The sequence below is a fragment of the Heterodontus francisci genome, chromosome 20 (assembly GCF_036365525.1).
Source record: "Heterodontus francisci isolate sHetFra1 chromosome 20, sHetFra1.hap1, whole genome shotgun sequence".
In the NCBI taxonomy this organism is placed as follows: domain Eukaryota; kingdom Metazoa; phylum Chordata; class Chondrichthyes; order Heterodontiformes; family Heterodontidae; genus Heterodontus; species Heterodontus francisci.
This window is the reverse complement of record NC_090390.1, coordinates 52,731,868-52,747,472: the sequence shown is the minus strand read 5'-3', so window position 1 is coordinate 52,747,472 and position 15,605 is coordinate 52,731,868. Positions and strand designations below refer to the sequence as shown.

The 15,605-nt window shown below is 40.7% G+C and overlaps 1 protein-coding gene across 3 annotated transcripts in view; it reads left to right on the top strand.

Moving 5' to 3' along the window:
- The first annotated feature begins 424 nt into the window (after nt 1-424).
- edrf1 (erythroid differentiation regulatory factor 1) overlaps nt 425-15,605 on the top strand; it is a 76,288-nt gene continuing 61,107 nt past the window's right edge. For all 3 annotated transcript variants that reach the window (XM_068052756.1, XM_068052755.1, XM_068052754.1), the window contains exons 1-4: nt 425-781; nt 9,064-9,266; nt 11,211-11,277; nt 13,651-13,776. In XM_068052756.1, coding sequence (XP_067908857.1) covers nt 683-781; nt 9,064-9,266; nt 11,211-11,277; nt 13,651-13,776 — 495 coding nt within the window. In that variant the 5' untranslated portion in view covers nt 425-682. The remainder of the gene's footprint in view (nt 782-9,063; nt 9,267-11,210; nt 11,278-13,650; nt 13,777-15,605) is intronic.

Here is a 15,605-nt window from a genome sequence, read left to right as displayed (position 1 = left end):
TTTTCCCTTCAAGTGTTTATCCAATTTTCTTCTGAAAGTTACTCCTGAATCTGCTTTTACCACCCTTTCAGGTTAACAAAAAGCACTTTTTTGGGACGTCCTGAGATTGTGAAAGTCGCTATATAAATGCAAGTCTTTTTTTTCCATATGCTTTCAGTGCGTTGGAGATCTACTCTCACCCCTAAATATTTCCTTGGTGTGGCCTCTGTTTTCGAGTTGGCGCGCCAGTCTAGAACAAAATTGAAGCAAACAGAAAAGCTCTTTTAAAAAAAATATACACAAGTGATTGACATCTGATCGAACCACCTTGACCCAAGCCCACATCCAGTCACCTCTCCCTCCTGCTCCGCCCCGTGCGGGATGCAACCGTTGCTGACGCCAATCCGAGCCATGCCGGAAGTCATCTATTGGACTTCCGGGAAGTGGCCAACTGGCCAGCGTGTGCGGCAGAAGTTTCTGGTGAGAGTACTGTATGGACGTGGTGGAGAGTTGGTGCTGACCGTTTTCCCTGGTGAACGGAGCGCCTCTGGCTCCAGGGACAGGGCAGCTCCCAGTCTCGGCCGCCGTGTGCGGCGCCTATCTAACCTCGCTTCTTATCCGTGTAATTACTTCTAGAACCTTCTGGGTAGGAATAGTTTCATGTTTTTGCCAGAAGTTTCCCTTGCCTGACCAGAACCGAGTAATGATGGAGGGCAGAGAGTGTGCAGCAGAAGCCGGGGGGTCCCCCCCTCGGACCACCGAGAATAGGGAGAACAGCAGGGAAGCTTGTGACTTTAAGCAGGTAGGTAGGACCTCTTTGTGCTTCCTCAAACTTTTTTTTGAGCCGCATCTCTTATTTATCCTAAGGCTCCAACACTGCTGTTCACCTGGATGTGACCCTTAGTTTTTCCAGGATATAGAAAACACTGGAAATAATGACTTACCTGCGCCTTCTAGGCCTGCTGAATTTTTTCCAGCACGTTTCTGATTTTGTTCAAATTGCCAACAGTTGCATTTTTGTTTATGCCTTTTATTTGATTTTCCCAAGGTTAATTTTCAAATTAATGAATCTCTCGTTGGTGTGTGCCTTGTCTTGTCACCAAAAATATTTGTCAGCTTGAATTTTTTTCTTTGTGCTTACAACACTCTTATTCTCTGAAGTCCAACCCTAAAAATGTCATTAAACCTGCTGATGAGGGTGGCACCTGTTTAGAAAAGTGACCTGTTGCCTAGAGGAGGCTACATACCAACTCTCAAACATGAGCTCCTACCTCCCACTGGACCACAACCTCACCACTGAACATCAAGCCATCATTTACAAGACTGTCATTGACTTATCCTGTCTGGAATGCTTCCCTCCATGGCCTGGAACCCCATAGTCCCTAATTCCACAAAGCCTGTTTCTACCTGCTTCCCAAGATGCACAAAGAGGACTACCCTGATAGACCCATAGTTTCACCTTGTTCTTGCTTCACTGAACTAATTTCTTACCTCAACTTTTTTTTTTCTTTCCCCTCCCTTTGTCCAGTGTCTCCCCACTTACATTTGGGACTCTCGGACACCCTCCACCACTTGCTATCTCCTTTTCACTGTGGACGTCCAATCCCTTTACATCTCCATCTGCCAGTTCCTTAGGGTAAGAACAGGGTGGCCTGAGGGCTCTCAGCTTCTTCCTTGAACGGAGGCCCAACCAGCTCCCTGTGAGCAACATCCTCCCACCTGGCTGAACGCATTCTCACATTGAACAACAGCTCCTTTGACCCCTTACTTTCTCCAAATAAAAGGTGTTGCCATGGGAACCTGTTTGGGTCCAAGCTATGCCTGCCTTTTCATGGGATATGTGGAACACTCTTTATTCCAGCCCTACTTGGTGGCAACATCTCTCTCTTTTTTCTGGTACATTGATGACTATATCAGTGCTGTTTCCTGCTGTTGCCCCAAACTGGAAAATTTTATCTAATTTGCTCCCAATTTCTATTCTTCCCTTGACTTCATGTGGTCCATCTCCGACTTGTCCCTTCCTCAACTTCTCTCTCTCTGTTTTTGGGGATAGTCCATCAAACAATATCTACTATAAGCCCACAGACTCCCACAACTACCTTGACTACACTTCCTCCCACCCTGCTTCCTGTAAGGACTCCATTCCGTTCTCTAAGTGTCTCTATCTCCACTTCTGTTCTGACAATGCCACTTTCCATATTAGTGTTTCTGATATGTCTTCCTTTTTCCTCAACGGAGGATTCCCCTTCTCTGTGGTTGTGGAAGCCCTTGACCGTTTCTGTTCCATTTCCTGCACTTCTGCTCTCACTCCTTCTCCTCCCTTGCAGAACCACTGTAGGATCCACCTCATCAACCTTCATGTTCAGTGGATTATCCTCTGCCATTTCTGCCACCTCCAGCATGATGCTGCCACCAAATGTATCTTTCTTTCCCCTTCAGCATTCCAAAGGGACCACTCCCTCTGTTACACCGTGGTTCACTTCTCAATCAACCCCTCCCATTTCCACATCACCTTCCCTTGCAAGCACACAGGATGCATCTCCTGCCTTTTTACCTCCTCCCTTCCCAGTGTCCAGTGCCCCAAACACTCCTTCCACGTGGAACAGTGATTTACTTGTTCTTTCATTTTAATACTCTATATTCGCTGCTCATGCTGCAGTGTCCTAAACATTGGTGAAACCAAATGCAGCATGGGTGACTGCTTCATGGAACACTTGAATTCAGTCCACAAGTGTGACTCCGAGCTTTTGGTTGCTTTTCTTTTTTATTCTCCACCTCCTCCCACTCTGTCCTCAGCCTTTTACATTGTTCCAGTGAAGCTCAACGTAAGCTCAAGGAGCGGCACCTCATCTTTCAGTTAGGCACGTTACAGCCTTTCGGATTTGATATTGAGTTCAAGCATTTCCGTTTGTAACCTCTGCTCCATTTTTAAGGACAGCAGCTTTGATAATGATTCTGCTATCGCCATTTATACCTCCTCTAGACCCATCTTTTGTTTCTTTACTTGTCCCTTTACCATCTTTTACCTTGCACCTTCATCCCTTTATTCATTTGTTCTCTCCTGCCTTCCACCCTATCGTGCACCTACTCTTTCGTTCTTCCCTTCCCCACCCTTCCCTGCCTCTGTGCTACTTCAAAACCTGTTATGTCTCTAACTCTTTCCAGTTCTGATCGAAGGTCATCAATCTGAAATGTTAGCTGTCTCCAAAGGTGTTGACCTGCTGAGTATTTCCAACATTACCTTTTTTTTCAGATTTCCATCATTATTTTGCTTTTGTTATCTGTCAGCTTCTTTGACGACTTAATCAATTCTGATTTTACTAGTGCATGTCAGTTTTAGTTTTGTAGTTTTAATTTACCAGATATGGTACCAATGTTGTCCAGTACATTCACCACCAGCCACAAGTGGCTAATTGGGGATCCAAATGTGGCTAATTGCATTTTATATTAGTAAACAAAATTGAGGAATGGACAGAGTTTATTGGCCATATAAGCTCAATGCTTATTGACCTATGCATGTGTAGTTGATTCTTTTTCTGTATTGGTAACATTTTAAGATGAAAAGCAGAGTATGCAGGTGTTTAGGTTGTTTGTGCTTTACTTTCTTGGTACTGCTTATTGTTTATTTGCTAAAATGATGTATAACCCAGCTAAATATGCCAGTCAACACCATTGAGATACTAGCAACGTTGTACGGAATGGGGAACTGCCATTGTGGTCAGTTCAATATTTTTCATTTTTAAAATGCATTTCAACAGTACAGGTTTTGTTAGTTGCTTTTAACATATTATTGAGAGAAGTACCAGGGCATCAGGGAGGTTCATCTTCTGTGATATGTTTTGGAGGTAAGAATAGGGAAAGAAAATAGACTTAACATGGTAAGATTTTACACAGAGCAGAGAAGCAGAGGGAACTAGGTGCCCCACTGTTTGTTTAATCAAGAATTATAGGAATCAAGGTGTACCTAATGTATAATGTTTGCGGTGCAAATGTGGCTGGGCTATGTTTTGTGTTGGGTATGGATTCCAATGTGATGTTCTGTGTCCTTCAGAAATATGTTAGTTTCTATACAGCATTGGTTCTCTTCCTTCTGTAGAAGGTGTCAAAATGGGCTTAGGGGGATGTAAGATCTTTGCTGAAGGCTTAATCCAGATCAATCAAGCCAGGTTTCAGATTTATTGCAGATTTTTCCCGAGAAAGCATTACAACTGCAGTCCATTCTTTAGTCCTCAAATGAATCCCTTTTGAAGCAAATCACGCTTCTGGTGGAAGACATGATTCAAACTGCAGTTCATTCTTATGCAATCAATAGTGTGGGCTCTGCTGTTGGTTACATGACCTAAGCAATACGTTTTTGTCATTTTGTTTGCCTACAAGCATTGGGTTTACAAAGGCAATTGTTGAAGCTTCTCTTTTTGGGGAAGGTTTGTTTCATCAATGGATTCATTTTCTGGCGACTACAAGCATGGACATTATCAAATATGGGCTATCCCAACAATGACAGGTTGGGTTATGCCTCTTTTGAGGAGGGAGAATTATTTGCCTGATCTATGCGCCATGTCAGGGCAATTCAGCAACCCACTCAACACGACTATCAAAAGGCCTGTTGTCTAACTGGGTCCTGAAGCAAGCTGTTCTCAGACAGCCCTCTTCTCCATTCATCACACACATATATTGTCATCCCCAGCAGTGACTCTCTTTCCATCAGTCCTAGAAAGAACCCAGGTTGGAGCAGCCACCTTCCATTCGTCACCAAATGGAGGAAGATGACATCAAATACCAAGATGACTAGAAACAATTGACAAGTCATGTGCTCTTCACTTTCAATTCATTCCTCACGATTTAGTGGGACAATACAGTTCAGTCATCCAGAGATTCCCATGACCTTTTGTTATCTGTAGCAATATTACAGGTTCAATTGATTCAAGTTTGGGACAGATCCAACTCGAAGTATTTCATAGTTCTCTGAATCCTAAATCAATTTTCCACAAGTAGGGGGGGAAAAATGAAGATGTGATTCAGGCAGTATGCTTGGATGACTGCAGTCTGTGTTGGATTTCAAGGATGGCACCTTACATGTTGACCAGGTTTTATCTATCTGTTTTCTATGCTACATATATTGCCATTTCATGAGAAGTACTTGATCTTCAACTTCTGGTTTGGAGTTACTAGTATAAAGTTCTCCCATTCAATCTTTCTTTGGCTCTCAGTTTTTACAAAGTAACTTGTCTCAATGCACCACCTACAGATCTTAAATCCATCTGGAGGAGTGTTTGCAATAACTCCAAATCTGGTCTCAACTTGGATCATTATTGGCTTTCCAGAATCTGACTGTCATTGTGCATCACGCTTAGGGCCATGATGCAAGTCAGTCATAGGCACTGTTTTACATACAAATTGATGCTGTCTTGTTGCCTAATCTGAGGTAATGGTTGCAGGAGCACATTATGCTTCTGGGGTATCAATCTCAAACCTTTTATTTCTGCTTATTCTGATATGTACCCTCTAGCAGGATAGAGACCAGATCTTCAGGATCAGTGGTTGCAAAGCCAGTTGATATCCTGCAAGTCTTCCTGACACATCAGTCAGCCCAAGCAATCAGTGTTGTGGTGGCCTTTATTTGATTTTCTGGTGCAGGCCAGTCTGTGCATTTCTAGACGAACAATTACTTTAGTCCTGGTAAGTCAGTACCAGCATAATTACTGGACACTCTTTGTTTCTTTCGGGATTTCTTGAGGTTTTATTCCCCACAGAAAAGATATGGGGAAAAAGTGACTTTAATTAAATGTTTTAAAAGTAGGGCATGTTATATTTTGAGATAGTAAGTAGTTAATATTGATATTGCTTCCTCATAGACCATAGCTCATGAGCAACTCATTGGCTGGTCTGCACATTTGGAAAACAGCTTTCATCCATTGCGTTGGAAAACCATTTGATTCTTGTCTGAGAGGCACGCAAGCAAAAATAAGACTTGCATTTATATAGTGCCGTTCACCACCATTGACATCGCAAAGCTTTTTACAGCCAACGATGTACTTTTGAAATGTAGTCACTGTTATAAAGTAGGAAATGTGGCGGCCAGTTTGCACAGCGCAAGCTCCCACAAACAGCAATGTGATGATGGCCAGATAATGTGTTTTTGTGATGTTGATTAAGGGATAAATACTGGCCAGGACACTAGGGATAACCCTCCTGCTCTTTGATATAGTGCCATAGGATCTTTTACATCCACCTGAGAGGGCAGACAGGGCCTCAGTTTAATGTCTCTTTTAAAAGACGGCACCTCCGACAGTGCAACGCTCCCTCGGTACTGCACTGGAGTGTCAACCTTGGTATTGTGCTCAAGTCCTAAGTGAGACTTGAACCTGGAACCTTCTGATTCTGAGGTGAGAATGCACTGAAATGAGCCACAGCTGACACCAGAAAGAGACAGGACTATGGGGAGACATTTTAAACAGGATGACTGCAAGGCGGTCAGTTTTTGTTAAAGCAAGAGATGTGTGTTGGGGCTTCGGGAGTGGCCCTCTGTGGGGCACAGGATGCCCGATCAAGAGGCCCCCCCAGCCCGCAAGAAGGCTGCCTGGTTTTACCAGGCGTGGTTCTTGGGGTCTTTGTCGTTCGGCTGCCGAGGGTAAAATATCCATCACGGCAGAAGGAGACCCTTGCGTGTCAGTTAATTAGCTGCTTAAAGGCCTTGATTGGCTTGGGGCAGGCTGGCCATTTCCCGCTGCCGCCGCCCTGCGTAAAATTGCAGCGGGGGCGGGAGGGTGTCGGGAACGGCCGCCGCTGTCTCCCGCTCAATTTTGCGCCCCTCTGTCACCAGCCCAATCGTTTGGGGGGGTGGGGGGGGGGGCTTAAAATTCCGGCCTAAGACTGTTCATGGGAGAGACTGATGCCACTGAACCGGAGAGTTATCTACGGAAACCTTAATTTGCTGATGATGAGATAATTTAAATAACACCTATTGACCTCGGAAGTCATGATTTCAGGATATCTTGAACAGTGCATCATCTATCATGCTGTCTCACTGGAGATACTATTCGTATAAACTGTCAGGTCAAGTTAAGCACCCAGATCTGATAAAAGTTCTGCATGATGGCCTGGCTGTTGAGTTTTACTGTCTAGGAGAACAGGGTTTTCATTTTTGGTTGTTGATATCATGTAGTTGTCTTGAGCTTCCTTTAGCAGTGCTTCCATAGAAAGAATTCACTTGGTTCAGTAGTAATGCTCCTACCTCCGAATCAGGAGATTGTTGATTCAAGGACTTGGGTACGTAATGTAGGTTCATGTTGAGTGTGATCCTGAGGGAGGACTGCATTGTCAGAGATGCTGCGTTCCAGTAAAATTTTGATTCAGTGGTTGTAAATGCTTTAGCTCATTTTGTTTGAAGTCTGGATTTATGTAAAGTGAGGGGTATATGAGCAATATGAGCTTAAAGGGAAGTTCATCCCTGATTTTATTTTTCCCGGGAGTCAGTGCTAGTTCAGTGGTATGTGGAGGGATATACTTTAGGAGAAAGGTGAAGGCTCTGCAAGCTAGATACTACTGTCAGTGTTATTTCTGTGTTCCACTGCAGATTAAATACATCTTTAAAAAGAAATGACACTTTAGGATTAATGCAATAAATAATTTTTGTTAATCTCCCATATACTCTGAAATTGAGTCACTCCTCAATCATATTTTGAGCAAACCAAATAAGGGCCAACCTCCCTTTTACATGTTTCCAACATTGGAGTCTAGCAATATTAACTGATGTCGGATATCAGTGTTGCCCATATGGTACTATTACTCCAATGCTTTATAAAAGTCTTATCAAGAAAAACATTTCCCACTCCTTTAGCATTCAAACTTCGTCAAATGGTTTATGTTACAGCTCGATGTATTTTTTTGTTAAGCTGCATTAACGTTTTTAAAAAAGAAAATTGTATATAATTGACATTTGCACCTGCCAATACTAGTTTGTAGTATTCTTGGCACTACTTCACCTTCAGGTTTTGATCGTAATTTCAATTAACTTCATAGAACAACCCCACAACACAATACCATTAATCTACTAAATTGACTGTTTCACTCAGAGGCCATTTAAGTTACTTGTGGGGAAAAAATAAAGAATATGACACAGATGCAATGGAGAACTGATATGAAATTGGGGTTACCACGCTTTCAGTGTAAAGGGAGGTTTACTCGCTATTTGATCATGCCTGACACGAGTGGAATGGCTTGCTAGTGATATGGGTATTTAAAAATAGAAAAACTTCCATTCCCTAGCACAAAGATCCTTAGACTTTGGTTTATTCATCAAAGCAAACAGTCCAATAGGCTAAACGTGTTTTTTTAAACCCAAGAGGTTGGTGTTGCAAATAGTAGGCATCATGCTTTAATGAGTGTCACAATTTATATCTGCCTTTCACACTTATATCATTTTATATAAACTGGATCTATTTAATTAACCATTGTATAACATTAAATTGCTCAAATATCCAATTGCTTCCACGAAGAAGAAAAGGAACTTCCATTTATGTAGATAGTACCTTACATGACTTCAAGACATTCCAAAGCACCTCACAGCCAATGAATTACTTTAAAGTGTAGGCACTGCTATAATGTAGGAAAACATGACAGCCAATTTGCAATACCAGTGAGACTTAACCAATTAAACTATCTTTTGTGGTGGTGATTGAGGGATAAATGTTGGCCAAGACACCAGGAGAACCCCTCACCGTGCCACTCTTCCAAAAATGTTGTGAAATCTTTTAGGTCTACCTGATGGCAGATGGGACCTCAGTTTAATGTCTCCCTCAGTACTGCATCTGGAGTGCCAACCAAGGTTATGTGCTCAAGTCTTGCAATTTATCCCATGACTTGTGGTAAGTATTATACTATAGGGAATAATGTCATAATTGTGGAATAGTTATATTAAAGCTACTGTATAATTAAGTGATTGGTAAGAGTGAGCCACATTGTGTAGAATGCAGTCTTATCAATTTAATTCAAATAGTTCTCGTAGTAAAAGTGTAACAATGCTGCCTGTCAGTTGTTTTTGCTGTTTTGCATTCATTGATTAAATGCTTCATTTTAAAATAGGAAAGCATTCTTGGAGGCAATGAAGTGAAAAGCACTGCAGTGGTAAAATACTCCGCTGCCCCACCTCCTGCAGCTTATGCACGACTTCAAGAGAAAACAGATCTTAAGTTGCCGCCTGCAAATTGGTTGCGTGGAATTAGTCAGCTTGGACAAACGGGTGCAACCTCTCTTGGAACGAGCAAAAAGAGCAAGCCATTTTCCAGGTGATGTATTTTAGATTTCTAATTGTTAAGGAGTGCAGATTTATCTGTGGTTAATTTGTGCTTCCTGTTGCAATATGAATGCTAACTTGCATTTTATTGACGTATGCCCTTTTTGTGATTAAGGTTATTGCATTGACAGTTTTCTGATCTTAATTCACAAAAAAGGCCTACAGTTCACAATGCAGTGCAAGTGTTTCTCTGCAGCAGAATAATGTTCTTGGGTCATTTATGTTTCAAAATAAAACAATTTCAAAGTTTGAACTTTTTCTGCAGCAAGTCAGCTGGTAATCTCTGTGTAACAACAGCAGCTTATATTTATATAGCGCCTTTAATGTCATGAAGTGTTCCAAGGTGCTTCACAGAAGCAATATAAAACAAAGTATGATACCCAACCACATAAGGGCGTATTAGGTCAGATGGCCAAAAGTTTGGTCAGAGGTTGGTTTTAAGTAGTGTCTTAAAGGAGGGAATTCCAGAGTTTAGGTACTAGGCTACTGAAGGCACGGCCACCAATGGTGGAGCGATTAACATCAGGGATGCTCAAGAGGCTGGAATTAAAGTAGCTCTTGAAAGATTGTGGGGCTGGAGGAGATAACGGAGATAGGGAGGAGTGAGGCCAAGGAGGAATTTGAAAACAAGGATGAGAATTTTAAAATCAAGGCAATGCTTGACCAGGAGCCAATGTAGGTCAACGGGCGTGGGGGTGATAGGTGAACGGGACCTGTGTGAGTTAAGACACAGGTAGAGTGTAAATATTATTTTGAATCAACATTGTTCTTCCGACACCCCTCCAATTTCCTACTACAGTATTCTGTTCTGAAAGTGTTAAACCGTGCAGTCATTATCAGCCAACATTCACAAATGAGCCAAATTCTATTAGCTCCCAATGGCCATATACACAGTTTCATCTGGTACAGGTTGGGTGAGGGAGGGAAGCTGTAGGGAAGGGAGTGGATGACTGTCAGGTGTGGGATATCAAGGTTGCTTCATCTAATTCACTCAACCTAATTGGAGGGAGTCGTAAAATTAGACTTTTTAATTGGGGAAAAAAAGATTGTATGCCATTTGGAAGTCTTACAGATAAGTACATCATTACTCAAAAAATGAATAGCGGTGTATATATTTAAAAACTTCCTTCATAACTTGTGTTTATGTACTGTCTGAGACTGTCACTATCTGCATCTACATATATTGAGTTTTCTCAGCTATTGGCAATCGACTAGATTACAAAGTGTACCCTCCTTTACACTGTGCACACCTGCTCCTTTTGAAATGCAAATTGTTGAATGATTTATAATCAGTAACTACAAGTATGGCTGTTTAAACTATACCATTGGTTTCACTAGTGCTAATAAAGTGTAAATATTGCTCTTTGAGAGGAGTTCTTGCGAATAAAATACTGGAAATACACTAACAGTAAAGAGAAAAGAGGAAGATCATGTGCAAATCGCAGAATTGTTACACTGCAGAAGGAGGCCATTTGGCCTGTCATGTCTGCACTGGCTCTCCGAATGAGCAATTCACCTAGTGCCACTTCCCCGCCTTCTCCATGTAACCCTGCTCATTCTTCCTTTTTATATAACAATCAAATTCCCTTTTGAACGCTTCAATTGAACCTGCCTCCACCACAAACTCGGGCAGTGCATTCCAGACCTTAACCACTCACTGTGTGAAAAAGTTTTTCCTCATGTCGCTTTTGTTGCTTTTACCAATTACTTTAAATCTGTGCCCTCTTGTTCTCGATCCTTTCATGAGTGGGAACAGTTTCTCCCTATCTACTCTGTCCAAACCCCTCATGATTTTGAATACCTCTATCAAAACTCCTCTCGGCCTTCTCTTCAAGGACACAACCCTTCAGATTATTTCTGTTTGATATATTTATTTTGAGGATTTATCAGTTGTAGATTTATGAAGAATACTAAACTTGATTTATTTTTCCTATAGCTTTGGAATGGCATATGACTTCATTGACTGCATTGGGAATGATGTTGATGTTGTGTCTGATTCTGAGGTACTGTATTCATGTGCATTTAATGACTAGTTAGAATTTATTTATGTAAAGCCCTATCTTGTCTAACCAGTATATTAATTTTGAAATTTTTTCAAAAATTAAGAATCTCTAATACTCTTTAAATACAATTTTAAAGTAATTATAATTTAATTGATCTCAACAAAAACTAATTATCTCATTGGTAAAACTGGCTGGAAGGAGTTTGAGTCACTCATTTGGAGGTGTATACAACAAATAAAATAATTGCTGAAGCATCCTTGATTTGACTCTTTCTCCTGATTTAATTTCCTTACACTGTTCATTTAGGGTGCATTTAAATCATAATTGTGATATTGGTGCATAATAGTTTTCTTTTTGCACTATGTCAGTTATAGTGTAAATGCAGCCTGAATCCTAATAGTGCATTGAGGCTTCTTAACACTGGATTGGCACCACACAAGTTTAGCTTTGATACGATGCCGCAGTTACTTTGCACCAATGCTAAACTTGTATGCCCTTAATAACACTGCTTCAAGTAAGCTCGCTGTTTAGATATGTTCCAGATATTTTTTTTTAAATCTGAATTCTTTTGTAACTTTATTTCTCCAAATTTCTTTGCTCATAAAATATGATGATTCATACTTGGTTACAATTAATTGGATACTGCTGTACCTCTGGTGTCATGTCCCAATAGCTGTTCCATTTGTGAGTTCTGACAGTGAGTGCTGGTGGGCTGTTCGATATTGGGTACTTCGTACCTGAGCCTAGTCTAGTCTTTGCCTGATGTTTACACATGAACATTTTTCAGTAGGGGGTCACTGGATTATGGTCAGGTGTGGGAATCTTAGCAGATTCTACATCCCCATTTCAGCAGTGCTAATCACAAACAATAATATGTCAAAGCTATGTGGATTATCCCACACTGCTGCCTTGCATATATTATCTATAGATGTCTGCTTCAGGAAAGCTTGCGAAAAGCAGATGTGGATCAAGTGTCGTGACTCTTGATTGTCCTCTTGGATTTACTGCCAGCTGGTAATGCAATATCCATTCAAGTAGTTATTGACGAGCTGTGTTTTGCTAGTGGCTTGTGTATTGGCATTTTAATATTTATACCTTGTACCTCTTGACTCCTGTTGTCCTACCTCTACAACCAAGCAAGACGGGCAACCTGTTCTCCGTCCTCAGCACCACACTGTATTCACTGTGTAGCCACTTTGATGGCTGCACATTAACTAATTTTGTTAGACTCCCCAAATTATTCTCTTTGATATATTGATACCGTTGAATGTGGATCTGCAAAGGTTAGTGTGGTCCAGTTACTGCCACATAGCGATAAGTCTGCAGAGTTAGAACTATATATAATAAATGTTTGCATGCATTTCCTGGCAACTTTTTCCATTAGACAGTTCTATGTGTATTTATAATTGAAAATGCATTAATGTATTTGTCATGCAGGCATTACATTCTCCCACCAGCAATGGGCTTTACACGATCAGTTTTGTGTCCTAGTTGCATTTGGAGCTTGTGGTTAACTATAATTTCTAATTTAATTCTTGCTGTTGAGATTTGAGGGGTCTCGTAAAGGAATGTGTAGAGCCTTATGTTTAAAATTCTATTTGCATCCAGTTAAAATCTGTCATCCTATTTAATACCACTCTTTCAGTGTAAATGGAGTACTTTGTGACAAGTCATTGTGAAATTCAGATAGGTCCACAAGACACTTGCGCTTGTAGGAGGATTTCACTGTTTTGTGATGTTCATTTGAGTATTCTCTATTTTGCTAATTAGTTATGAACCTAACTGAAAATATTCATTTTGCATTTACTTAACTTCTTATGGTTTTTGTTTTGTCTATGGAATTAAGAACTCATGCCTTGTAAAATGTAGAAAACATTTGCATCGTGACCAGTCGAAGTTTGATGCCATTTTGCCAATGTGAAAGATCTGGTAAAAATAAGTAGCTGGCACCAAATATCTGTCTGGTGTCTAAAATAAAATATTTATAGATGTGAAACACATTTAGATATTTTCGGGGGAGAAAAGCACATCCAAGTGGAATTAATTTTAAATGTATTTGTTATTTAAGTATTCAACCCTATATTAAAATGATATTTTAAAGAATTAAGTGGAGAAGAATTTTATTATATTTTTGAATAATGATTTACAACATGATAAAGAATTGCTTAAGCCAGTGTACATTCAATTTATTTTGTGTGATCTATAAAGTTGGCAAGTTACTTCACAAATTAGATCAGTGATCTGTCAACAACTACATCTTTTGGATGGATCAGTTAATTGTACCCACTGTTGCTGAGTGAATATTTAATTTGACATAAAATTTCATTTTACGATGACCGTGAATTGTAATGTCATACATTTTGTTAAAATTAGAACATTAAAAAGTTGCTGAAGATACCATATAGCAAATCACATGTCAGCATGGGTGTTCATCGCATTGGAAGGACCCTCCTGCTTGATGAATTAGATATTCAGGAACTCTTTATGACCTCGTCCCAAGTAAGTGAAAGCTAACTAAATGTACTGATTGTTGTAACCATGAATTTGTTTTCTAACAAAACCATATGTTGATACCGTATTGGGATAGTTCTTAATTTAATAGGTGAACAAGGGAAAATACAAGAATCTGGTACTTTGGCTTATCTGCTATATTTGTAAGTATTTGGAAGCCTCATTTATTTGCAGTATCAATTAAATCACAAAATAATTTGGTCTTGACATTCCAGGGAGCATTTTTCTTAAACTACATCAAAGGGATCCTGTATGACACTTTATTTTACACTTTAGATCCTCTAGCCCTCACACAGATTTGAATTGCTTGCAGGTAAGCTTAGAGCTTTGGATCAGAAATTGGCTAGCTGAAAGAAGACAGAGGGTGGTGGTTGATGGCAAATGTTCATCCTGGAGTTTAGTTACTAGTGGTGTACCGCAAGGATCTGTTTTGGGGCCACTGCTGTTTGTCATTTTTATAAATGACCTGGAAGAGGGTGTAGAAGGGTGGGTTAGTAAATTTGCGGATGACACTAAGGTCGGTGGAGTTGTGGATAGTGCCGAAGGATGTTGTAGGGTACAGAGGGACATAGATAGGCTGCAGAGCTGGGCTGAGAGATGGCAAATGGAGTTTAATGCGGAAAAGTGCGAGGTGATTCACTTTGGAAGGAGTAACAGGAATGCAGAGTACTGGGCTAATGGGAAGATTCTTGGTAGTGTAGATGAACAGAGAGATCTTGGTGTCCAGGTGCATAAATCCCTGAAGGTTGCTACCCAGGTTAATAGGGCTGTTAAGAAGGCATATGGTGTGTTAGCTTTTATTAGTAGGGGGATCGAGTTTCGGAGCCACGAGGTCATGCTGCACCTGTACAAAACTCTGGTGAGACCGCACCTGGAGTATTGCGTGCAGTTCTGGTCACCGCATTATAGGAAGGATGTGGAAGCTATGGAAAGGGTGCAGAGGAGATTTACTAGGATGTTGCCTGGTATGGAGGGAAGGTCTTACGAGGAAAGGCTGAGGGACTTGAGGTTGTTTTCGTTGGAGAGAAGGAGGAGGAGAGGTGACTTAATAGAGACATATAAGATAATCAGAGGGTTGGATAGGGTGGATAGTGAGAGTCTTTTTCCTCGGATGGTGATGGCAAACACGAGGGGACATAGCTTTAAGTTGAGGGGTGATAGATATAGGACAGATGTGAGAGGTAGTTTCTTTACTCAGAGAGTAGTAGGGGCGTGGAACGCCCTGCCTGCAACAGTAGTAGACTCGCCAACTTTAAGGGCATTTAAGTGGTCATTGGATAGACATATGGATGAAAATGGAATAGTGTAGGTCAGATGGTTTCACAGGTCGGCGCAACATCGAGGGCCGAAGGGCCTGTACTGCGCTGTAATGTTCTAATTCTAATTCTAAAAAGGTCGTCTTCCTGTGCAACACAGTAATTGGCTGCACAAATGTGTACAAAAATAGGGTTGTTTTGCATTCCCTCCCCCATTTCCAACTTTCTTGCTTTGATTTCCATTAATGATTTTCCTAAATTAAGCAATATTACTTCATCTCAGCAACTAAGTATTAACTTGCTGACTTAAAGTTTGTTCAGTATAGATTTTCCAGGTTAACAAGCAAATTTGATGGTTAGTGACCATTTTAGTTATTTACCAGTAATATTAAAAATTAGTTTTACTTAATGTTTCTAATGTTTATTGGGTCATTTATCAAATTGTTTAAATTGGTTTCCTACAATGCAGTTGGAAGCTTGATTTAAATTTTACGGTTGCTGTACATGTTTCCCAGGGGCTGGGAAACCTGGCAGTTGAAAGGAGGTGGGAACTGCTGACTC